A 25,083-nucleotide genomic window follows, 5' to 3' on the forward strand; every position below is an offset into this window, starting at 1 on the left:
GGTAGCAATCAGAATTTGGGCCAATATGGTAGCAAGCTGAGTAGTGAGCAGTTAGGAACAATAGCAACAGTATCCCAGGGTTTCTCATTTAAAAGTGAAATGCCTGTTGCTTCTTTCAAACTTTCAACGTGTATTTGAGAATCGTCATTTTACATTTAAAAGCAATCCACTGTAGGTTTTGTATTGTTATTTATTTCTGCTTATAATAACTAAATAGTATTTTTCGCAATGACGTCTACATTACCCGTCCTCTCTTTTTCTTTAGCAAATTCCAGATGTTTCTCCAACAGGACGTTACACAACATTGGTTCCGCTCTTATTTATTTTAATTGTAGCAGCTGTAAAAGAAATAATAGAAGATATTGTAAGTATTTTTCCAAATAACACTAAATCCTTGTATTTATCTTCAAATAATGTATATTATTTAAATTATGTTGGGTTGAATCCAAAGGTACCCTTGTGCAGAAGGTTATATTTGGATCCAACCTACAAGTTTTTAAAAATGATGCCGCCATCTTGTAGTAGCTGTTTCAAAATACATTTCTCATACCATTCTAATATCCTTTCTTTTCTGATATATTTATTTTATTTTTCATTTGAAAAGACCAGTAACTCTGTTATGCTGCTTTGTTTTATATTCATATTGATATGATATAATTTCTAGAAACGGGGGTGTTAATAAATGCTATCAATTCATAAGGCTGCAATTCTAGATATAATATTGTATGTACTAAGACCAATTAGATTAAATTGATCTTAAGCATGACAATCTACGTATTTACTTGGAAGTAAGTGGGACTTTGTGTGTGTGTGTGTCCATCCTAGGGTCAAAAGCTGCTACTGAAAAAACAAAAAGGTTGCTAGAATTATGTAACCATTGATGTGGTGTGTGGTGTGTGTGTGAATATGATGGATATGGGCAGGTGTACTTGTGCCTATGCAGTCAACTGGGAAGAGATGACAAGGTGTAGGTTGATGTGAAGTTACACCATCAGGTTTTCATTGTTGCATTGGATTGTTTGTCGGGAATCAAGGGAATATAGTTTAGACCAGTGGTGGGTAACCTCTTTAAGAATGAGGACCTTATTCCCAGCTGGACAGGATGGGCAGCAGAAATATAAGCTTTGCAATCACTCTCCACTGTCCTGGAAGGATGCATTTGGCCCTTTGTCTAGGCAGTGGAGAGTGATTGCAGAGCTTATATTTCTGCTGCCCATCCTGCCTTAGGGCAAGAACCTAGTGGCAGTGCTGCTGCAGATGAACCATTGTGTTACAAGAACCCCAATCCCAGACACAGATTACTAAACGAATGGCTCTCACTTTTAGTTTCTACCCATCCCCCCCACCCCCTAAATAGTGCAGCATTCTGATATTTCAGTACAGTAGCTTCTAACGTCCAATTTTGTTTCAGAAAAGGCATAAAGCTGATAATGCTGTGAACAAGAAGAAAATTCAAGGTAAAGACATGCCACAGCAATTTTAAAAAATGTACAGTGGAGAAAATCGAAGTCATATGAATTAATTTGGCTTCCATTGTTACTATGACTACTTTGAAAAGCAGGTATAGATACAGGAATAATATGAACTGTGCTCTACCTAGAAAGTTGACTACTTTAAGCCACAATTGTCATCTCTCAAATGTGGTTGTGGATAAAGGCATCTGTGTTGTTGAGAAGAGTGCAGTCCTAAGTGGGAAGGAGAGGGAATGAAATGATGGGAAATCTACCAGCCAGGTCAGGAAGTGTCCCCATCCCACCCCCGAATCCATTGGAAAATTAGTTACACCACCTTCAGGCTGGCATAGATGAGCAGCTTGCTCCTGAGGCCTCATTGTCTAATGTAGGGTCCCCGTTCCATTCCTAGAAGGTCCACTAACCCTGGCTATTGCCAGCAGGAACACCACTGATGATAGATCTATGCCTGCAGGGCTTTTCTTGGGCATAATGTAGGCCTCTACAGCAAACGTGATCACCCACCCACCAGGGAGCATTTTCTCTGCTGACAGCAGGACAATTCCATAAAACACTAACCCCCTCCAGCCAGCAAATCTGTAATTTAGGATTGCTCTGTAAGTTCTTTGCTCCATTCTTGAAAGAGAGAAAATTGTACAAAAATAAAATAAAAATAGGTGAACCACAAACATTTTCTATTCAATAAGCATGGTCTCTATGTTGACACATGTTAAGTGTAGAACTGCTTTTATTGATAGTGTGACTTATGTGGTTATGATGGATTTTTGTGGTTATTTATAAATTGTTTTGTTAAGCCATGCCTATAGTTTGGTTTTATTTAATATCAACATTTGTGTTTTCACTGGTTTTTAATTTTTTAGTTCTGAGAAATGGAGCTTGGGAAATTGTGCACTGGGAAAAGGTATGTGATCTGTTTAGTGTTCAGAATAAAAGTGTACTGTAAATACTGGATTTGATCCAAAAATAGAAGAGATGGAAAATACCTGATAGTGCTGTTCTACAAATTTCTGGCACCAGATTAGGCATAGTACTAGGGAGGTTTTTTGAAGCTCTAGTCTTATGCAGGAGCTTACACAACCTTTTGTGCAAATGGAAGAACATCTTACGATTTCATCTCAGTCTTCTTGTGCAACAACTCTGATACATGCAGAATACAACTTCTGCATAAAGAAAGGCACCAACAATGGAAATAAAGTAAATTAGAAATGAAAAGCTACTTTTAAATGTGACTTTTAATTTATTTATTTAAGACCATTTCTGTATGGCTTAATATATGAAATATATAGATTTTCATGCATTTCCACATAAAGGCACAAGCATCCCAGTGCCTCTTTAAAAAGATAACTTGTGCCTTTCATAGTGCTGTGAGTTGGGCTCAGTCCCTGTGTTGGAACAGCAGTAATAATAAACACTGTGAGCATTCAAAAAACCCTTCTGCAATGTTGCTCTGCCACCAAAGGACTTTGGGGGAGGTATTGGGTTTCCAACGGTTCCTTGTCTCATTCCAAAGTTGGTCAAAGTGGCCTCCTCCCCTTAGTGTCAATGCAACTTTGTGCTAATGAAACACCACAATAATGAATTTATTGCCTCCCTTGCTTAACTATTCTGGTACAAGCCAATTCTGTTGTCCATTAAATGAGTCATGTAACCTGACTGCAAGATATATTTAGGGAAGCACATCAAAGTGCAAGTAGATAAATAGGTAGCGCTCCAGCGGGAAGGTAAACAGCGTTTCTGTGCGGTGCTCCAGTTCTCCAGAAGCGGCTTAGTCATGCTGGCCACATGACCTGGAAGCTGTATGCCAGCTCCCTCGGCCAATAACGCGAGATGAGCGCCGCAACCCCAGAGTCGGTCACGACTGGACCTAATGGTCAGGGGTCCCTTTACCTTTTACATAATCACAAGAGTGATCGATCTCTCCTTCAGACATTTCAGCTGGGTTTTCTCCATTATATGCTTTGACTGAAACCAGGAAAGATCTTTCTAACCATTATCATAATTATCCTGCTGGGACTCCAATACAGTAATTTTGCTTGGAAGAGCCCATGGCTCAGTGATAGTAGATCACATGCTTTGCATGCAGAAGGTCTCAGATTCAATCCTATCATTAAAATGATCCCAGGTATTACTGCTGGGAAATAATATTTGTTTAAGGCTTTGTATAACAAATGCTAGTTGAAGTAGACAATACTAGTCTAAACAGACCAAAGGTAATCATTTTGCTCCTCCCTGGTCTTTTTTTTTTACTCCTGTGCCATGCAGGAAAACCAATCTGTTAAGTATAGAAAGAATATAGACAGATGAGATTTCACTTCCAATTTATTGCAGTGGAACTCTGGTATTTTTGGAACACCTTTGCAAGTTCCAGTTTAAGTAGTTTACCAGTTTTATTAGGCAACACATATTTAAATATAGTAAAAAGATTAAGAGCTGTTTGCTAGTCTCAGATTATTAACCAATCCTAGTTTTCTTTCAGGTAAATGTTGGAGATATAGTTTTAATTAAAGGCACAGAATATATACCTGCTGATACTGTACTACTCTCATCAAGGTAGAGAATACCCATCAACGCTTCTGGTGTAGAGGCTGGTTTCTCTACCCTTGCATTGACTTTATAAATGCTCCAAGGAAATAAAGAATAAACAGAAGTGCCTTTTACCTTTATTCCCAGTTTGGTTCAAAGTACTGAAATACTGCATTACTGAAATTATTGATTTACAATCTAAACAAAATTAACTTACTTTGACTGGATAAAGGCCTTTTCGTATAGGACAGAGGCTTCCAATCTGTCTGATGCTATTTACACAAAAAGTATTTTAATACTTAAAGTTATTTAGAAGACTAGAAAACATGTCATTGGGGGTATTCCGAGGCGATTGTTTTCACACATGAATAAACATCCAGTTTCTTCATAACATCAGCATGCCAAATATTACATTTAATATTTGAAAGATTTAATGATGGAGGTTGTTTATCTTTATTTCCTTGTACTACTTTATTTACAAGTCCAGACCAAATATTTAGAGGATGCTCTTTTTTCAAAATCTATTAGACCATATCATTATATGAACTTTTAATAACCTTAAAAGAAGATTTTTGAAGCTGTTAAGTTAACGATTTTCATAATGTTTACTTGGGTTTTTTTTGTTTTTTGTTGTTGTTAAAATGAGGCATCTATTATTTATACTTTGCAGTATGAGTTGGCTTGTAAGGCCAATATATGTTACCATATTTGCTCTGCTTACTGTCTTTTTCAATTACAATTCTCAGTGTTTTGGGGCTGCAGTTCTAAAATGCGGGGAGAAGGAATCAAAGGCCTCACCCAGAGCCCTGCTGGGTTCTCACTGGCAGGATAGAAGAGAGAACGTCCATTTGCTGGATTTTTTCCTCTCCCAGTAATTCTAGTATGAGGGAAAGTGAAGAGACTCAGACAACCACCCACACTTTGGAACTCCTTGGCTACTGGCATCAGGCAGACAGCTTCACTGTATTATTATATGCTAAAAACGCTTTTGTTTAGGCAAGCCTGTCCAGACATGTAGAAGCTATCATGTGTTTTAATCTGGTTTCAGTTTATTGTTGATTTTAATTATCATTATTTTTTAAATCAATTCTGGTGCCAGATTGTGCCTAGCAGACAATCAATTTTGGATTTACTATCCATTAGTAGGTGGGTAGTCATTGTTCCACCATTGTTCCATTTGATGCTGGTGCTAGGAGATAGCTTTTATTGATTGGCCTTGCGAACTAACCCAATAAATAGAGAAGAGGTTCTTCTGGTACACATCCCACATCTCCTGCAATAGAAGAATTGCTTTATGTTTTGTTTTGTTTTGTTTCTTTACCCTTCCATTCACAGTCCAGCAGAATGGATATTTTTAAAGAAAAAAAGCTGCAGAGGAAATAACTACTTCAGGGACTATTCTAAACTGGAAGCATGTTTGCTTTAATTGAACTGCTCAGTTTTAAAAAGCCGATGCCCAGAATTTTGACATCATCATTATTATTATTCTCCTCGTGCCCTATTCCATTGCTAAAAGAAGGTTTTAATTTCAAAATAAAATCAATTCTTAGGAGAGATCAAGCGGGAGTTTTTATTTTTACATTTAGTGTTCATTTTAATTTCTTGAGAAAATATGGGAATACTTTTCTGGGAACCTTGGAGAACCATGGATTCCAGTAGTAATGGTTCTGTGCTGTTAATGAATCCACTGTACTGGAATTCTTTATCTAGGAAGGAATCCTCCAGAAGTGACTCCATAAGCATCCGTAGCCTTTTCCCATAACTAAATATAATTTTCATTGCTACAGTATCATGACTTTGCCACTGCATATCTTAAATAATCAGATGCTTACATTTTAACTATTCTAATGTTTAAATTCTGATATGACCATATCATTACCATATTTTCCTGGATCCTATTAAAATAGATTTTGAAAAAAAGCCATCAAGCATTTATTAACATGCTTTGTATAGTAATTTCCAACTTTTTGTCTCTTTTTGTCTTTTGTCCATTTGATTTCCTGCCCTTTACTTGTTGTGTTATAATCATTTTAAAAATTTTAAATTGGGATATGTAGGTTGCAGTAGGGGAAATAGTGAAAGTGACCAATGGGGAACACCTCCCAGCTGATCTCATCAGTCTGTCTTCAAGGTTAGAATGAACCAGATTCAGAACAAATGTGTATGTGGGTCCTCATAGGCCAAAGCAGTGTGTCTGCCATCAACCTTTTACATATTAATTGTATACAGAAATTGAATTCAAGAAATAATGCAGCATTCGTATAAAATAGGAGTGCAAGAGAGGTTTACCTGGGCTTAAGTAATAGGACCATTCACCTTGAGTTCTTAAAGAGTATTAAGACTGCAATCCTTTCCATGTTTACTGTGGTATATACCCCATTTAAATAAATGGGACATACTTCTGAGTTAACATGCATAGGATTGCCATAACAAACACAAATGCAAGCATATTTGAACATCCAGATTTTGCTTTTCTTGCCTTCCTGTTATGTATGTAATTACACCATACTTAATAATGCTATATTATAAAAGAAACTGTTTCTTTGAAATGGTTCAATGTGCAGCTGCCTGTATTGAAATTAGTTAAATCTTTACATCATTAAATACATTCTATTCAAAGTTTTAACTAATGTCCATATTTATATTCTAGAGAACCTGCTTTCAGTAACTTTATATAACACTCAAAAATTAACAATTAACAATTAGTATACTTGAGCTTTTGTAGTGGACCCTCAATACAAACGTAAATGTTGCACATTTTGTATTGCATGCAGTTAGCAAATACTGGAGTCATATTTTTCTTTGTAGAAATATTGCACGATACTTTGTATACTTCAGATTTTGAAAGTCTTTGTGCTGTGATTGCATCTTATTTTGATTTCACTAATCAAAATCCAGTCTGATTCAATCTGAGAAGTTCTATAATGTCTCTAGTGGAGCATGTGTCCTTTCTTTTTAGTGTTTCTGCTGCCTTGTTTATTTTCAAAGTCCATATAAAAATATGCAGCCCCATGTTATGCATGTTAACACAGAAGTAAGCCCAATGACATCCGTGGGACTTACTCTGTGAATAGGATTACAGCCTTACTTTGTATTTATACAAACACATAATAATAATAATAATAATAATAATAATAATAATAATAATAATAATAATAATATTTATACCCTGCCCTCCCTGGCCAAGAGCGGGCTCAGGGCGGCTAACATCAGGTATAAAAACAATTGATTAAAATACAACTTAAAAACAGCCTCATTTCAGTGGAAGCCCAGAATCAAAACTGTGGGGGGGGGAGAAAATGTCAAATCTTCACCAAGGCCAACTATCCAGACTGGTCCTACGTGGGCCAGAAAAAGGCCAGGGAAGTCCCCAAATGGGAGTTCCATTACAGAAGGAAAAGGAAAGAGGGAGAGGGGATCAGGCTGATTCCAAGCCAAAGGCCAGGCGGAACAACTCTGTCTTACAGGCCCTGCAGAAAGAAATCAGATCCCGCAGGGCCCTGGTCTCATGAAACAGAGCGTTCCACCAGGCAAATCTGACTTCCTTAGGGCCCGGGACCTCTAGAGTGTTGCTATTTATGGACCTTAAGGTCCTCTGCGGGGCATACCAGGAGAGGCGGCCCCGTAAGTACGAGGGTCCTAGGCCGCAAAGGGCTTTAAAGGTCAAAACCAGCACCTTTAACCTGACCCTGTACTCCACCAGGAGCCACGACAGAATGAAGTACGGCAGAATGTAAATATGTATCAACTAATTAGTATAGCAAAATAGTCTGAATTCTAACCAGTATTCAGTCATTTACACTTAAAGAAAAGAAGACCAGAAGATATCTCATTATCAAATTGAGAAATGTGGAAACATTTTGTAATTCAACTAAATGTTGGCACCAATCACACTGCTAAAGAGGATATTCCACAGAAGACCCTCTTCGGTGCCACCATATAATTCACTTCCTTTAATGATGAGGCATAGAGAAGAACCCCATTGGAGCAACTTAAGATATGGCCAGCCTAGTATAGGTTCATTCAAGTAATTGGGCCCCAAGCCATTTGAAGCTTAAGTCTTTCAGAATCAGATTAATAAGAATATTTCTTTATTAACTGGTTGATTTTAAAAGACTTCTAAACCATTTAACATTTAGGAATTACAAAGTGGTATGCGATATAGTAAAATTATACAATAATAGTAAATATAATAGTAATTTGGAAACAAAATAAAATACAATTTCCACAATTACCAGCAATATACACTCAATAGTCAGGAAATGCTTTAGGGAACTGAAAGATCTTCAGAATACATTGAAAGCATAGAATAGGCAGTGCATCTGGAATAATGGTTCTGCTTCTGTCAGTTTTTTCCATACATGCTTCATGTTGCATAAATTCAAAGTGCAAAAGTTTGGCTATCTCTGCAGAGTGCTTTATTGTTTTGTGGTATGTGATTCTGCTGATTGTAGTGTTAGCATGTTGTCAAATATGTTTATTTGGCTAGCATTCTTTGCTTAATATTTTTCTGAGATCTGGAATATTTTCTCTAGTTAAAGTATAAGGCAATATGATCAACTGAACAACTTTGTGTGGCTTACTATATGGATTTGTATCAAAGGTCATACTTTGATAATCATGTTCTACAAATGTGAATGGCTGATTCTAAATATAATTTATTTTTGAAAGTAACTTACTAAAGAATGGATACAACCTTTTAAGTGATCAACTCACAAAAATGAATCTTTTCCCCCCTCTAAGTGAACCACAAGCTATGTGTTACATTGAAACATCAAATTTAGATGGTGAAACCAATCTAAAAATACGACAGGTAAGTTGCTGCCTATCAATTTAAAATGTTTATGTTGTCATAAAGTGTCGCTTCTGTCGTCACTAATGGACAGTGAATGGGAGATAAGATATTTGAACAAACTGCCATTCAGGACCAGAGGTGTGCATACAATTCTTGTGGACTGCATGAATGCCAATGATTGGGTATCAAGTGTTCTTGTTGTCTCCATTTGAGCAAAATAGGGGGCAGATTTCAGCTACCCTCCAATTATGTACGTCGCAAAAACTGGGACTGGGAAAATTGTATTGTGGAACAGCACATATACCCCCAGCTATAAGATGCTTATACTGTAGTTTATCCGCCAATTGTTGACTGTGTAGTAAAGGGACTGTTACTTTCAATCCTATATTTAAACCATACCACTCCTTTGCAAGTTAGGTTGTAACTTGCTCATATTTTAGCAATGAAAGGTTAACACATAAATGTGTGTTAAGCAAAAGTTGGGTTTCAATATAAAGTTTGTGTCTTTGGGGTGTGAGCTCTTGCCAGCCGTCCTGGTGCTTTTGCAGCTGAGCAGCACACCTGAAAACAGAAGTCTGTTGTGGCAATATTTGTGTCACTCACTGTTAGTAATCAGTGTGAGAAGGAGTAACAGTCACACGAACCAGCAATTGTAACTCCAGGGCACACACGCATACACACATATTCTGAGAAATAAGTAATTTGTTACACCTCCAGGTTTAGGGTTAGCATTTCTGGGGAAGCTGATGGTGGGGTGGGGGGAGAGATGTGTTTTAAAAAGCATTAGGAAAGGTTGCCAGAAAGCTATCATAGTTATTGTCACTGTTTAATTTAGGAATGTTTTGGTGTTTGTCCAAGGAATCTCATTATCTCAGGCTTGTATATAAATAGTCCCATTTGTGAATATTTGGATTGGCACTTGTGACAGCTTTTTTTCAGAATGCAAGTAGAAAAACATAGTAGTGTGAGCAACTCTGGTTCAGTAACATATCATATTACTGAATACGTTAATACGTTGTATTAATAGAATTTAACTCTGTGTGCTCTCTAAAGAACTCACTGTTAAACCAAAAACATTTTCATTTGAGCCAAATTACTGAAAACTGTAAGAGATGTTCAAGGTAACAATGTTCAGATTATTTGGCCACAATTTAGCCACAACTTTCATAGCTGGCAAATGAAATTTTAATATTTCAAGAGCACTTCAACTGTAAAAATAAAATTGGAAGCCATCTGTTCTGGCAAATAGTGGATTAATGCTATACGAATGAACTCTGTGCATCCACAGTAACTTCCTTTTTTGTTTGCAGCAAAGCATAGGTTCTTGTTATATCAGAGATTGTAAACTCTGGTTTGCAAACAGTATTTTGAAGCTGATTTGTAATCCTGGTTTGGAGGAACAAAGACAAGCCATTGTTTTTCTTGGTTAGCTATATAACAGCAAATATAGCTCTTATGCATTCTCTGGTCATGCTACTAAAACAAGTGAGTGGGGCAGTACAGTTGTTCTGTGTTGATATAGGAAGTTGGCCCAAACTGAGAAAGCAAATATTGCTGTGTTGAATGTTTCCTGTATTGATTTGGTTATAGTGTTCCATAAAAATTTGTTGATTCAGGGTTTACCATTGACATCGGATATCAAGGACATTGACAGCTTGATGAGACTTTCAGGAAGAATTGAATGTGAAAGTCCTAACAGACATCTTTATGACTTTGTGGGAAATATCAGATTAGATGCGCATGGGTATGTAACCATCTAAGTATCTTTTCATCGTGAATTTTATTACAGATAATAAGTAAACGTCAAGTGTTAAGTTAAGTTATATATACTTTATGAATACATAGAAGAGGTATCAGTCTTCACAAGGCTTTGTGCTTTGCTGCAGAACAAGCTGCTTACCATATGCAGCTAAATTGCAAACCCTTTGAAGTATTCTGGTTCCCCTTTATAAACTCTAGCCAAAGGATCTCTCTTAAATCATTTAGGCTCCACCTTCAGGACTGGGAAAGCAGGGCTGCAAACATTACTTCCTGCTGGCTATAAACTACCCACCAGCCTTGCAGGTTATCTTCCTGGGACAGAAAGGGATGTTTTCTGCAGAACTCAGTGCTTTGTTTCAAACTTTTTTTTTTAAAGTGATTCTAGGAGAGGCTGAGACACATTCTGAGAAACTGCATGCTAGGCAGATTCCTTTTCCAGCTTCTTTTCCTTGTCTCACCTATGAAGAGCATCTTCTTTTACATTATCAGCTCTTTTCTATTTCACAGCATTTATATGCTGCTTGATCATAATAAAACCTCTGAACCATTTAGAAAAACTAGGATGTGAAAATTTGCCATGAGGGAGAATGTTGGATAAAATGGTCCAAGCTCTTAGTGTACTCAATGCCTTCCCTTGTGATCTTTTTTCTTGGCTAGCAAGCTGCCTTATGTTGATTAAAGTTATTTACTTAGCATCTTCCAGCAGTGCAGCAGATCTCTACTTGGAGAGGTTTGCGTTGTGTAGGTTTTTTGGAGAACCGTAATATGGTTTTACCTTGCAGTGGAAGTTAGACTGCAACTTTCTGCTCTTAAGAGTTTAGTGTGGATATGAAGCTGCTTGTGCCTGGTGTGTGTGTGTATGTGTGTGTGTGTGTGTGTGTGTGTGTGTGACGTTCTCCTCATCCAACTAGCAGCCCACACTTCCCCACTCCATTAAATAGAGATTGTTCCAATCAAGATGATCCAATACTAGAAGTAAATCCAGTATAAAATTGCATGTTACTTAGATGTGGATTCCTTGAAGTGCATTGTGTCTTTCTTTTTACACTTTTCGTCTGAGCATTCTCCAGCATAGAATGCTTTTTCAAACCTATGGAGAGGGAGCATATAATTTCATTCTACTTCCTTAATTTTTCATAACTATATTGTGATATCTCAAGTTGATAGTGTCAGAAATTGAAATAAAATAGACATTAGTTGGTATTTCCCCAAATGGGTATTTTACTTAAAACTCAACCTAAGTCAATGTTTATTTTATTATTTTAAGCACTGTTCCACTGGGTCCTGATCAAATTCTTCTGCGTGGAGCTCAGCTAAGAAATACACAATGGGTTCATGGTATAGTTGTCTATACAGGGCACGATACCAAACTCATGCAGGTTTGTCTTATAATTATGAATAATCTTAATTTTTTGCTTGGATGTTCTAATTCATGGGTAATACCTGTACCATTTTCACACTGTATATTTATGAGAACTCTAGACACAAGTAGCAAGGCCCATGGTCCTATAGCATAGGGTTATACCTAAAATGTAATTGCAGCCTACAGTGCAGTGCTGTTGAAGCTCAATAGACTAAAGTCAAATCCATCGCAAATCACAGAAGTTGTATATGTAGTTCTGTGGCACAAGCTAATGTTGTAGACTTTATAGTGTTGGTCACCAATCCTATTCGGCAAATATAATTGCATTAATTAAAACATGTGAAAGGGGTTCTTGATTTGCTAGGTATAAATTCATGGTTAAATGTACTTCATGTGTGTCATAGCAAAAAATCTGCTTTTCTGTTATTGTATTAGAAAGTACTGTACAGGCAAAATGCTGTTTTATGGTGTGTTTCAAAACTGGTAATCGCACTTACGGGATGGGCAATACATATAATTGTCTTTGATTTCCAATAATATCTAGTGGTGGGAAATCACATGCATATGTCTTCTCTTATTTATGGAGTCTTTTTATTCCATCCACAGAACTCAACAAGCCCTCCTCTTAAACTATCCAATGTTGAAAGAATTACAAATATTCAAATTCTGTTTCTGTTCTGCATTCTTCTTGCAATGTCTTTGGTTTGTTCCATTGGTTCAGCTATATGGAATAAAAAACATGAGGAGCGGGACTGGTATATCAATTTAAACTGTGAGTACAGTGATAGTTCAACTAGCTTGTATTCATAAAATAAGATAAATGTGTTGCACCGTTAAGGTACAGTTTTGTTCATATTGAATAAGGGTTTTACATCAAAATGTGTATGTAAAATATACTTGCACTTACTACTAGAAATTAACAGGAGGAAAGTTTTGTTCAGGACCAAATTATGATAAGGGAAATGTCTGATTACATTTCATGTATCTGATTTCTTTGGGGTTAAAAAGCAGCAGGCATGGGGGAGAAGCTTTGTTCCTTTACACTCATGCCATAGACCTTATGAAAGGTGTGCCCCCAAGCTATTTGCTGTTGGAGGGAAGACTCAGAGAATACTTCCAGGTGCAACCTTGTTTGTCACACTAACCTTAGGGAATATTGCCGGCCAGCCATGTGGGTGCCTGAGGCAGTTTGTCTCTTCTCCTTTAATCCTGAGCAGATTTCCTCCCAGAGAATATAACAGGGATAATTTTGTTGGGACCATAGATACCACAGGTTGAACTTGGTTTATCATTTTTTTCTTTTAAAAACTTAAACTTTCAAAATGCCACCTGGTAAATGAACTTTTAGCATTACTGCTGTTAATTTCCTAAACTATGAACATATTCTTATTCTTTCTTTTATCTTTCTTTTTTTTTCCAAAACAGATGGTGGCGCTAATAATTTTGGACTGAATTTCCTGACCTTTATCATTCTTTTCAACAATCTCATTCCAATCAGCCTGTTAGTTACACTGGAAGTGGTTAAATTTATTCAAGCATATTTCATAAACTGGGTAAATACGAGCATTTTTGCACTATTTGCAGAGCTTTGATAAGTGCTTTCAATAATAAATGTTATATATGTCTTCTCTTTGCTATGAAAGGTAGGTTTTAGCAAACTTAATTACAAGATTAAATGTTTTTATAAAGTTTGCAACATCATGCACCTTTTCATATATAATTTCATAGACTTTAACTTCTATGGATTGTTGAAACCCCTTTCAACCTAGCATTGTGAATCAATTTGCTTGAGGTTGCAGCCTACAGGAACTTGTTTAGTTCTAGTACCACCTGAAGGGATGCTCATACTAACACGGAATCTGAGGCCAGATTATGCATTTTGTGCAAAGGGAGCGGATGCTGCTCCATGGTCCACCTGTGAAATTTTATTTTGCCCATAGAAACTTCAGAAACAAGTGCAATAGTAATGGCATTCAGATAACTGCTCCACACATACACTGAATGTGTGGAAAGATAACTGTGCCCTCCCCCTGCTCTCATCTCGTCCATGGCCCCAACATTTGTTCATTGAGTTGTATGTTGGTAAGAGCTATATGCCAACATTCAACTAAACCCACAAAGTTTGGTGGCCTACCTGGGAACATGATGATGTCAGGGGCAGGTGATGTCAGGGGCGGGGCCAGCAGGGGCAGTTCCACTTCCTCCTTCATTTGCTATATGCAGTGTGGGAGATGGGCAGGAGACTTGTGAACAGCTCTTACAGTATATGCTGAGCACAGCTAATAAGTGAATAACACTATGCAGTATACTGCATCTACAATAAGACTTAGATCCAAATAAACATCCAGCTACTTTCACATGCCCAGGGGTGTTTGGATTTGCCTTTCTAAACAGAATGGAGTTCAAAGCAGTTTCTAACTGAGCAAGACAGTATGTCACTTGAAAGGGGGAAATTAACAAGGGATCCAGAGAGCTAACTTTGACACTCAGGGACTCTTTTCTTGCATCTTCAAGCCATTGGTTCGAGTCCTACCTTCCAGTGCAGGAGAGAACAAACATGCTCCCTCCTCCATGTGACAGCCCTTAAGATATTTGAAGATGGTTATCATATCTCCTCTCAGTCTCCTCTTTTCTGGGCTAAACATACCCAGCTCCATGTAAAGCTTGTGGTCCACCAAGACCCATAGATCCTTTTCACATGTGCTGCTGGCAAATCAGGGCCCCCCTATATTTCTCTTGAGAGTCCCATGGACTGCAAGAAGATCAAACCTATCCATTCTGAAGGAAATCAGCCCTGAGTGCTCACTGGAAGGACAGATTGTGAAGCTGAGGCTCCAATACTTTGGCCACTTCATGAGAAGAGAAGAATCCTTGGAAAAGACCCTGATGTTGGGAAAGATGGAGGGCACTAGGAGAAGGGGACGACAGAGGACGAGATGGTTGGACAGTGTTCTCGAAGCCACCAACATGAGTTTGACCAAACTGCAGGAGGCAGTGCAAGACAGGAGTGCCTGGCGTGCTATGGTCCATGGGGTCACGAAGAGTCGGACACAACTAAACGACTAAACAACAACAGCATATTTCTGCATCTGGTTCTTCCTGCCTAAGTGCAGAACCTTACATTTGTACATTTGAAATTCATTTTATTAGCTTGCACCCAGTTCTCCAATCTGTTACAATCATTTTGAATTCTGATTCTGCCTTCTGTGGCATTAGCTACTCCTCCCAGTTTGGTGTCATCTGCAAATTTGATGAGCATGCACTCGATTCCTTCATCCAAGTCATTTATAAAGACATTAAACAACCACGGGCCCAGGACAAAACCCTGCGGCACCCCACTAGTCACTTTTTTCCAGGATGACAACTCTTTGGATTGGTCAGTCAACCAGCTACAAATCCACCTAACAGTTACCTCATTCAACCCACATTTTACCAGCTTCCTCACAAGAATATCATGAGGGACTTTGTCAAAAGCCTTACTGAAATCAATACACACTATGTCCACAGCATTTTCCTGATCCACCAAGTTTGTAATTCCATAAAAAAAGAAATCAGATTGGTCTGGCATGACTTATTTTTGAGAAACCCATGCTGGTTCTTAGTAATCAAAGCATCCTTTTCTAAATGCTCACAGACCGACTGTTGAATTATCTGTTCTAGGACCTTCCCTGGTATTGATGTTAAGCTCACCAGTTTGTAGTTACCTGGGTCTTCCTTTTCCCCCTTTTTGAAGATGGGGACATTTGCCCTCCTCCAGTCTGTAGGGACCTCACCTGTCCTCCAAGAATTCTCAAAGATAATAGAGAACGGCTGTGAAATTACATCCTCAAGCTCCTTTAGTACCCTTGGATGCACCAGGCCCTGGAGATTTGAATTCATTTAAAGTAGCTAGGTGTTCCCTTACTACCTCTTTTCCTATCTTGGGCTGCAGCTCCCTCCTTACATTATTTATTCTGTTATCATCAGGTTGGGCATCACTTTCCTTTTGGGTGAAGACAGAGGCAAAGTAGGTGTTGAATAGTTCCACCTTTTCTCTGTCACCCAATAGCATGCTGGCCACATGACCCAGAAGCTGTCTGCAGACAAATGCTGGCTCCCTCGGCCTATAGAGCGAGATGAACATGCAACCCCAGAGTCGCCCGCAACTGGACCTAATGGTCAGGGGTATCTTTACCTTTACCTTTATGTTCCCCATGAGGACCTACCACTTGCTTGTTCTTTCTCTTACTTCGGACATAGCCAAAGAAACTTTCATTATTATTATTAACCTCTCTTGCAAGCCTGAGCTCATTCTGAGCTTTAGCCAGCCTGACTTCCCCCCGCAACTGTTGGCTACTCCATTTCTTATGCATGTGCAGTAGTGTTTGTTTGTTTTTTGCTAAGTGATATCAGCATACATACGGAATTCTGGATAACTGTATCTACATGAAATAAGTCACACTGACAACAAGAAACATTATTTTCATGTGACAGGCATGAAGGCAGAATGAAATGGTGGGTCATCAGCTTTTTAAATGTTGCCTTTTCCTTTTGATAGGATATTGACATGCACTATGAACCTACAGACACTTCTGCCATGGCTCGCACATCCAATCTCAATGAAGAACTTGGGCAGGTATGTTGTCCCTCCTAACACTTGATGGTTTTGAAATCCATGGAAATTTGTTATTAAATTTTTCCATGAGCAATTAATAGGGTCCTAGATTTTAAGATTTTCCCTTAGAAATTTTTTGCTATATTTTGCTTAGAAACAGCCTGAAACATTTCTCTGGTTTCTTACATCGCCTATATTTATTATTAATAATGATGATTATCCACCTTTCACTCTTAAAGTTTCAGGACAGGTTACAACCATTAAAACACAATGTTAAAAACAGTTTAGAACTACTTACAATTACAAACATAAGGTGGATCCTAAAAATAAACATATCACATGGCAAAAACCAGGGTAAAGAGGTGTGTCTCCCCTCACCCCAATGTTGGTAAAGCAGTACCAATGTTTGCCCTAGTCCTAAAGATTACATCTGAAGGCGTGGCCCAAAAGAGATATTTCACCCCATCCCTGTCCTGATAGACGTCTCTATGCCCTCCTAAGAGAATGGAGAACTCTCTGATAGAGGGTAGAGTTTTTTCAACAGATATGTCAATAGATATTTAGTGAAGTGCAAATTCCACACGAAAACCCAGCAATCTGTTGTGGCATGGCTGAGGAGGGGAGACATCCTGTTTATCGACTGCATGCAGGCCTTTCTTCACATCTCATGAAAAGACACCACCAATGCCTCTTATTGAGCTAGGCATGAGCAAGACAAAAAATAAACATAGGGTCTCCCATTTTATGTGAGAAGGGCAGTCAAGGGCTACATAATCCCAAACAGTACGAAGCCTCCCTGACTCTGCTATAAGAGGGCTTAGAATTGCAGCAATCCAGTGGTATCCGCTAGAGCAGGCATCCCCCAACTTTGGCTCTCCAGATGTTTTGGACTACAATTCCCATCATCCCTGACCACTGGTCCTGTTAGCTAGGGATCATGGGAGTTGTAGGCCAAAACATCTGGAGGGCCGCAGTTTGGGGATGCCTGCACTAGAGGGCATGAAAGAACAAGAAAAAGCCCTTTTTAGCTGGGAAAAAAGGACTAGGATGCAGAGGACTCTATCCCTTGTGAATCTTCCTACCTGCAGTTTAAATATGGTGATAAAAGCTCTGGAAAGACCTCCCTCTGAGCCCAGGGCAGGGGGGTGGGGTGTCACTTATCTTTATGGTAGAACAGAGCTGGATTAAAAGGAGAGCTATGTGTTTTCTATCACATATGATTGGAAATCCAATGGGTAGTCTGAGCTTGTAGGCATGTGGGCTGCTGCAGAAAGTTACATCCATGCTGAACATCTGGCAGCATTGGAGGTGAAACAGGAGTTCTGAGGGGACACAGTGATTAGAGGAACAAATGACAAATGCTTCATCCAAACCAGCCAGCAATATTTGTTTTTGCTAAGGTTGTTTAGCATTTTCAACATTTATTATTTATACAACTTGTTAAAACATGAAGAGTTTTTAACAGTTGGGACATTAATAATATGAATGTAGGCTTAATGAGTAGTCTTAATCAGCCTTATCATTTGTTTAGGTCAAATACATATTTTCTGACAAAACTGGCACCCTGACATGCAACGTAATGCAGTTTAAGAAGTGTACTATTGCAGGAATCGCTTATGGGTAAGTTTTTCCATGAATATGGTTGCATTTGTACTCTTTGCTACTTTAGTGAAAATAGTTTTTATTATATTCACACATTTGGGGTTTCAATCAAGTCAGAATTTTAAAAATCAATTCACTTTGGAATATATCTTTAGCACTTAAAAGCAAAATGCAATTAAAAGGGCCAGAAACCTATGAATTACTATGATTTCAGCAATATTTTACTGGTTCTTAAGCAAGTTAATAATACCTTCACTTTATAGCACATGAACAGACACCTGTTTCATATATACATAGTACACCAGAAATTATAATTGAGGCTTTGAGCAGTCGGGTTAAGACACCTCATAGTAACCATAAGACTAATAAGTATCTTTAGAAGTCCTAGTTCAGAAAAGTAAAATAAAAAGGGTCTTTTAATTTTAAAATATTTCCTATTTAACTGCTAAAATGAATTGTTGTTGCATAATTGAGGACTATGTAGGTCCTTGATGCTTCTTGTGAAAGTACCTTTAGGCTTTTCAAGCAAAGTGAAAGATTTTCAATTTAGGAAACCTGACACTTGAGATCTGCAGTGAAATGTTGAATGCTCTTAATTTCGGGTTCAAGCCAGCCAGCAAGTGATGCCCCCTTCCAATATATTTTCTTCCATTTATTCTCATCGACCCCTTGTCTTCTATTTATTCTGTTCTCCCCTCATCCGTGTCCACTGAACATGATCTTTCCTCATTGAACTAGTTCATGTGTTTGTGTCCCTTTGGAGTTTCTTTCCTTCACTAAATATTTCTTCATTGTTGTTGTTTTCCAAACCTTGTTTTACAAACCATTTTGGTTACATAAGGATCCAAAGTTTGAGAGTTAGATGGCGTAGGACAAGCCACTCCATCTCCAATGATTTCTATAGCTGGAATACACAGATATTTTCTGTCTTGATAAGTTGAGTACAGTGGTACCTTGGTTCTCAAACTTAATCCGTTCCAGAAGCGTTCCAAAACCAAGGTGCGCTTTCCCATAAAAAGTAATGCAAAACGGATTAATCCGTTCCAGACTTTTAAAAACAACCCCTAAAACAGCAATTTAACATGAATTTTACTATCTTACGAGACCATTGATCCATAAAATGAAAGCAATAAACAATGTACTGTACTATAAAATAAATAAAACAGTATTGTAGATGATAAAAATTAAAATTTAAACTTTTTCTTACCTGCACTGATGATAGTCATTGTTTGGATGGGGGCTTTTATCCATTTCCGCAGTCACACAATCAATAAATCAATCGGTAGCTGCACTGGGATCCACACAGTCACAAAAACGAATTAACTGAAAAAGCCTCAAAACAAAAAAACACAAAATAAATAGCAAAAACAAAAGCACCAAATATAAGCTCCAAATATCACCTCAGAACACTGCAATCAGAAACGGAAGGCTTGAATTACAATGGGGTGATGCAAATTAGCACTGCAACAGGAAACACAGGGGGACTCAAAACAGATCACGTTCAGCTTCCGAAAAAAGTTTGAAAACCGGAACACCTACTTCCGGTTTTGCAGTGTTCAGGTTCCAAGTTGTTCATGAACTAAGCTGTTGAAAACTGAGGTATCACTGTATATCATTGCAATTGATTATTGAATAACTGAGTGAAATGAAAAATACTATTGTAGCAAAGTTATTTTAATTAGCTTTATATTTTGGCTAAGCAAATGCTTGAGGCCTACAAGGGAAAGGGTGGACAGGTTGATTGAAAGAATCCTCTCATCCTCCATACTCCCTACAGCAGGGGTTGGGAATCATTTCCAGTTGAGGGACCACTTTGTCTTCTGGGCAGCCATCCGAGGGCCACATGCCAGCAGTTGGCAGGCGCTCAGGGCCAACACAGAGTGGAACAGTCAATGTAAATTTATTTCTGGTGTCATGCATAGGCTGATTTCTACACATGCACAAATCTCTGTCCTCCATGCCAACAAGCAAGAGGCAGTATCAGAGTTCCAGGATACATTTCAACCCAGAGAAGACATTCAGAATACGAAGTATGGCCAGTGAGGGGTACAGCCTGGGAAGAGTTCTGAGGGCCACATAGAGAAGCCTGGAGGGTCCTCATTTGGCCTGCAGGCCTGCCCATCCCCACCCTGCCCTACAGCATCAAGTCAGTATCTTCACACCTTAGGACATCATACCTTACCTGGCATATTAACTCAAACTTTGTTCACAGAACTAATTAGCTCTCAGCAGACTTCCACAGTGTGTTTCATATCACAATCCTTCTTTTTGTTTTCTGTGTTCATTTTATTTTCATTTCCTTTTCATTAAATTCTCCTTGATGTGCCATCTGAACTCGACGCCTTTCAGAGCTATTTCCTATTTCTTTACCTCCTTTCTTTCCACACAGCCATTCTCCTGAATCAGAGGATTATGGCTATGCTACAGGCGAGTGGTAAGCACTAATCTTCTTCTAGCGTTGGTTGTTTTTGCTGAAAACTTGGGTGAATGGAGACTTATCAGTATTTCGTGAGTAGGATCCAAGTGCACAGCAGGAAAATTAAATCTGCATGATTAAAACACTCTGTATCCCTGGCACAATAAATCTTCTTTAAGACAGAAACAGACTTTTTGTGGTTAGGAAAGTGACAGGGAAATGAAATGAAAAGTGTAGAATGACGGAATGATTAATCATGAGATAGATGGACAGATACACCACAAGCACTGCAGGATGAATGCTCATTGTCATTTAACCTCTTGGCAAAATATATATATATATATCAGAATAAATCTCAGAAAATACTGGATATAATAACCTCCAATCCTAACCTCTACATAAGCTTTGTAGAAACAAATCAAAATCAATAAATGGGTCACCTGGAGGATGAATATGAATGTCTATCTTTATTATTAACTCTAGAACAACTTTTTAAATTACATAGTGAAATTGATAGTGTGCATAAGTGACACAGCTCCTGACTCTGAAGGGGAGTACCTCTAAATGCATGTCAAAGTTTGAATACCACAGGTAGCCACAGGTATCTTCCTGTTGAGAATACAGGCATTGGTAGCTTTACTGGTCACACAGGTATTTGTTACACAGTAAAATGTTTATTTTTCTCCAAACTTGTTAAATTTCTAAACACATAAATATGCTGATCTTGGAGTTCCCTTGTTTGCAAGATATTCATAAATACCAGAGTCCAACAAAGTGAAATGCTTGCCTGATAGAAAACCTGGTAATAGCAGAAGTTGCTTTGCAACTTACACATGCAAGTCTTGATTTGATGTTGTAGTCAAGTTATTAATATGCATGGGTAAACTAGCAAAGTTGTAATTTGTTTATTATGTGTATTTGTATATCAAGATCCTATCTGGAACCCGCATATGGGCATTTCTTTTGTTGAAGTTAGCTAACTATGCAAACAATCACTCAAACGAAGAGTAATTAAAATTTCAGGATTCCTTAATAAATACAGATTGCATTCCTGTATTAGTTAATACTATATTAGTTGATACTAACACAGTGTAATCAAGCCCTGTGTCTGCTCTATAGCGTGTGGTCCTAGGATGTGTAGTATTAAGAGATAAATTAAATGTTTGTATGCTTTCATTTTTCTTTTATTTCTTTTAGGCAGAGCTCACAACCTGGAGATGAAAAAATGTTTAGTGATTCATCATTACTGGAAAACCTCCAAAACAAACATGTAAGCTATAGAAATAAATACTACTGTTATAAGAAGAAAAAATGGAAATTCAGCAAAAGGAGCCTATCACAAGCAGGAAACATGCACATGTACTTTCAATAAAGCCACATTGATTTAAATAAGATTTACTTTCATAAGGGTCTAACCAAACATTCAAAGTAAATGTGTATATAACACTGGTGGCCACTTTTGTGAGAGGAGGATGTGGTTTGGAGCAGAGAACCAGTGATCAGAAGGGGTAGCCTTTTCTACTACAACACCCTATTCCCTTCACAGCTTTAGGTGCCCATCTACCCATGCAATCTGGATTAGGCTCCCATGCCTGCCTGTTATTTTCATGGAGGAAAGTTCTCATTCACTCCAGCAGGATATCCCCACACACACACACACATGTAGCAGGTTCAGGGGCTCCATTGCACTGGCTCTTTGTGAAAAAAAGTATCTTGAACTTAAAGATAAAACACGTGACCAACACAAAGTGTATTTTGACCCTTCTGTTTCATTACCTTGATCCTTTCTCTCTTGCTGTCTACTTTTATTTAACTCCTTGCACATCCAGACATCTTCCCTTGCAAATATTTAAATGGTATTTTAAAGTATCTCTTCTCTCAAGTTTTTAAACCCTGAACTTCCCTTATCTTTTTGCTTTCATTTCATTTGTGTCCCTTTCCTATTCCTTGTCTTTTTAAGATTTAAGCCTGCTTAGGGGTTTCTTATGTTAAATGCAATTTATGTTCACATTCAATCTATTATAATTATTCCAGTAGGAATCCTTTAACTGGTGCATCTTGGGAGCACTAGTCCCCTGTGTTAGCTTGCTTGACTCTCTGTTTTCCTTGAATAGCAGAAATATATGCCCTGATAATATACTGTTTAAGACAATATACTGTTTAAGACAAGTCTGTGTCTCATTAATACCTTCCCATGTCTTCTTGTAGTTGACTGAAAGTAAAACAAGACTTGAGTCTAATAAAAAATAATATACTCTCCACAGCTACAGTTTGAACTATTCTTATATGCTTATAGCTTTACATTTTGGAATGAGGCATAATTAATTTGTATTGTTTTATGTGTGTCTGTTTTAGCCAACTGCACCTATAATTTGTGAGTTTCTAACTATGATGGCAGTGTGTCATACAGCAGTTCCAGAAAGAGAGGATGATAAGATAATTTATCAAGCAGCATCTCCAGGTAAGGGCATTGAAACCTGTGAAAAATGGTATACCCTTGTTGAGCGGATTGACTAAGTTGATCCCCCAAAAAATGTTTCTTAAAAAAGTGACATAAAGTCAGCATATTATTAATGAGTAGGTTGTGTTCCTCTATTAATCATAATGCACCTCTGTTGTAAACACATAAGATCATAATGGGAACTCACCTGGTAAATCACTATAATAAAGGACTTTCATAGGTACTTATTACCAGTGCTTTTCTTCTAGGAAAAGGTGCCGGTACTGCTTACCCTTGAGTACCCCCTAGAAAAGAAGCACTGCAATTACAACTTGATTGTGTCAAGTTAGCACAACTGCAAGCAGAAGCATAGTGCAAGGAGAACTGCCAGGGCAATTACCCTGAGCACATTTCCCCCTGCCTCACCTGAGCAGCCCGCCATGCATCTATCAGCCGTACGGCATCCCCCACCAACAGGAGAAGCGAGCAGACAGCGCAAGCAGTGGCAGTGGTGGCACCCCAGCCCAGGGTGGCACCCACAAATGTCACGCCACTGCTCCACAGCTCCGTCCCACAGCAGCAGTGCTACCTGGAGGCGCCTGTTAGGGAGTGCAATGCTTTTTTTACCCTGGACCCTGGCAACCCACTCTATGCCACCAACAGCAAGTTTGCAAAATGGGGTTAACAGCCTTTCACCATATTGTCTGCTCCGTTCTTGTGGGGGATGTGGAAGCAGGGTTAAAAGTATGGATCACTTTCTAAGCAGTGCTTCCTGTGCAGGAAACACCCTTGCTTGCTGGAACAGCCTCTGATTTAAAAGCCATTGACTCACTTTCATTTTAGAACTGAAATATCCTGGTTTAGAGATGTCAGATAAGGAATTTCTTTCATATACAGAAAACAAAGGGGAAACTGAGTAACAGAGATAGGAAAAGGCTGAAGATCTTTAAGAGGAACATTAATCACATGCATTAAAGAGTAAATACGCCAGGAAACGTTAAATGTCTAATTTTTCTTCCCAATATTTAAGACATGACCTGCAGAGTATATAAAAATCTAGATTTCAAGGTTTTCACTTTTATCAATTTGCTAGTCAAATAACAGGGAATGGTTTGTTACAGATGAAGGAGCATTGGTTAGAGCAGCCAAGCACCTCCATTTTGTTTTCACTGGAAGAACACCAGACTCTGTCATTATAGAATCTGTAAGTACGTCTAAAATAGTATTTAACTGTTGTTGCTAATAGTTTTTATTAGTACAGAAAAAACATTTGGAAAACATTTTTAAAAGACTGAATCACAATTTCATTTTCTTCCCCTAGCTTGGACAGGAAGAAAGATATGAAATGCTAAATGTGCTAGAATTTACAAGGTAATTAAACACCTGCGAATTTTCTCTTGTTCAGTATTTAAGAAACAGTTTTTTCTCAGGTAAAGGAAGTCTCTTTTTGAAAAGGAAAAGTTTGAGAAAATGGACATTCAAAACGTAATTTAATTCATGAAACGTCCTACATTTGGGCTTTTAAGCACACCAAAATAAGCTAGAAAACTAGAGTAGGACATTGTGTGTGTGAGAGAGAGAGGGTGTGTGTGTAATATAGTGATAAAGTACAAAATAAGATTTTTAAAGAGACTGATAAAAGCACAAAGAAATTAAGAGAACAAAAACATGAAAGCATGCAATTCATTGTCAACAGAAATAGTACAGCTGTAAAGTCCATCCTATTTATCATTTATTTATTATTTAGTAACCCTTAACACCTCGTATTGCTAATTTTCTCATTCCAACAACATAAATCAAAAACAGCATTATATTGAATCTTTTTACTCACACTTCCCAGTGTTTCTTATAGTACATCATTTATAAATAAATTATAATTCTATTGTCTTATACCATTTCCCCCAGTCTTTTAAGAAGTTCTGCCCCTCATTTTTAAAAATAGAAAACCTATGTATGTACAGCCACTCTTACCTTATCAAAACTTACATTGTTTCATAGATGGAATATTTTGCAAACATTTGTAGGGCAGGGGGGGGGGGTAGGCTTCATATTTTAGAGGACATTTATTTTCTCTCTCCGGTAAACATTTTCTCATTTCAAGATATGTGGAATCAATG

The 25,083-nt window shown here is 38.0% G+C and overlaps 1 protein-coding gene across 6 annotated transcripts in view; it reads left to right on the plus strand.

The window, feature by feature from the left end:
* Positions 1-25,083, plus strand: part of ATP8A1 (ATPase phospholipid transporting 8A1) — a 69,733-nt gene that overhangs the window by 18,457 nt on the left and 26,193 nt on the right. Inside the window, exons 4-19 of one of the 6 annotated variants that reach the window (XM_060278865.2) lie at positions 266-364; positions 1,412-1,457; positions 2,333-2,373; positions 3,949-4,022; positions 8,739-8,808; positions 10,407-10,534; positions 11,819-11,930; positions 12,521-12,686; positions 13,340-13,467; positions 16,452-16,529; positions 18,040-18,128; positions 20,500-20,544; positions 21,724-21,796; positions 22,882-22,987; positions 24,088-24,170; positions 24,288-24,337. In XM_060278865.2, the coding sequence (XP_060134848.2) occupies positions 266-364; positions 1,412-1,457; positions 2,333-2,373; positions 3,949-4,022; positions 8,739-8,808; positions 10,407-10,534; positions 11,819-11,930; positions 12,521-12,686; positions 13,340-13,467; positions 16,452-16,529; positions 18,040-18,128; positions 20,500-20,544; positions 21,724-21,796; positions 22,882-22,987; positions 24,088-24,170; positions 24,288-24,337 (1,388 nt within the window). Of the gene's footprint in view, positions 1-265; positions 365-1,411; positions 1,458-2,332; positions 2,374-3,948; positions 4,023-6,052; positions 6,127-8,738; positions 8,809-10,406; positions 10,535-11,818; positions 11,931-12,520; positions 12,687-13,339; positions 13,468-16,451; positions 16,530-18,039; positions 18,129-20,499; positions 20,545-21,723; positions 21,797-22,881; positions 22,988-24,087; positions 24,171-24,287; positions 24,338-25,083 lie in introns of those variants that run through there. The other 5 variants (XM_060278864.2, XM_060278866.2, XM_088658818.1 and 2 more) reach the window with 5 other exon arrangements.

Source organism: Zootoca vivipara, chromosome Z1 (assembly GCF_965207765.1).
Source record: "Zootoca vivipara chromosome Z1, rZooViv2.hap1.1, whole genome shotgun sequence".
NCBI classification, from domain to species: domain Eukaryota; kingdom Metazoa; phylum Chordata; class Lepidosauria; order Squamata; family Lacertidae; genus Zootoca; species Zootoca vivipara.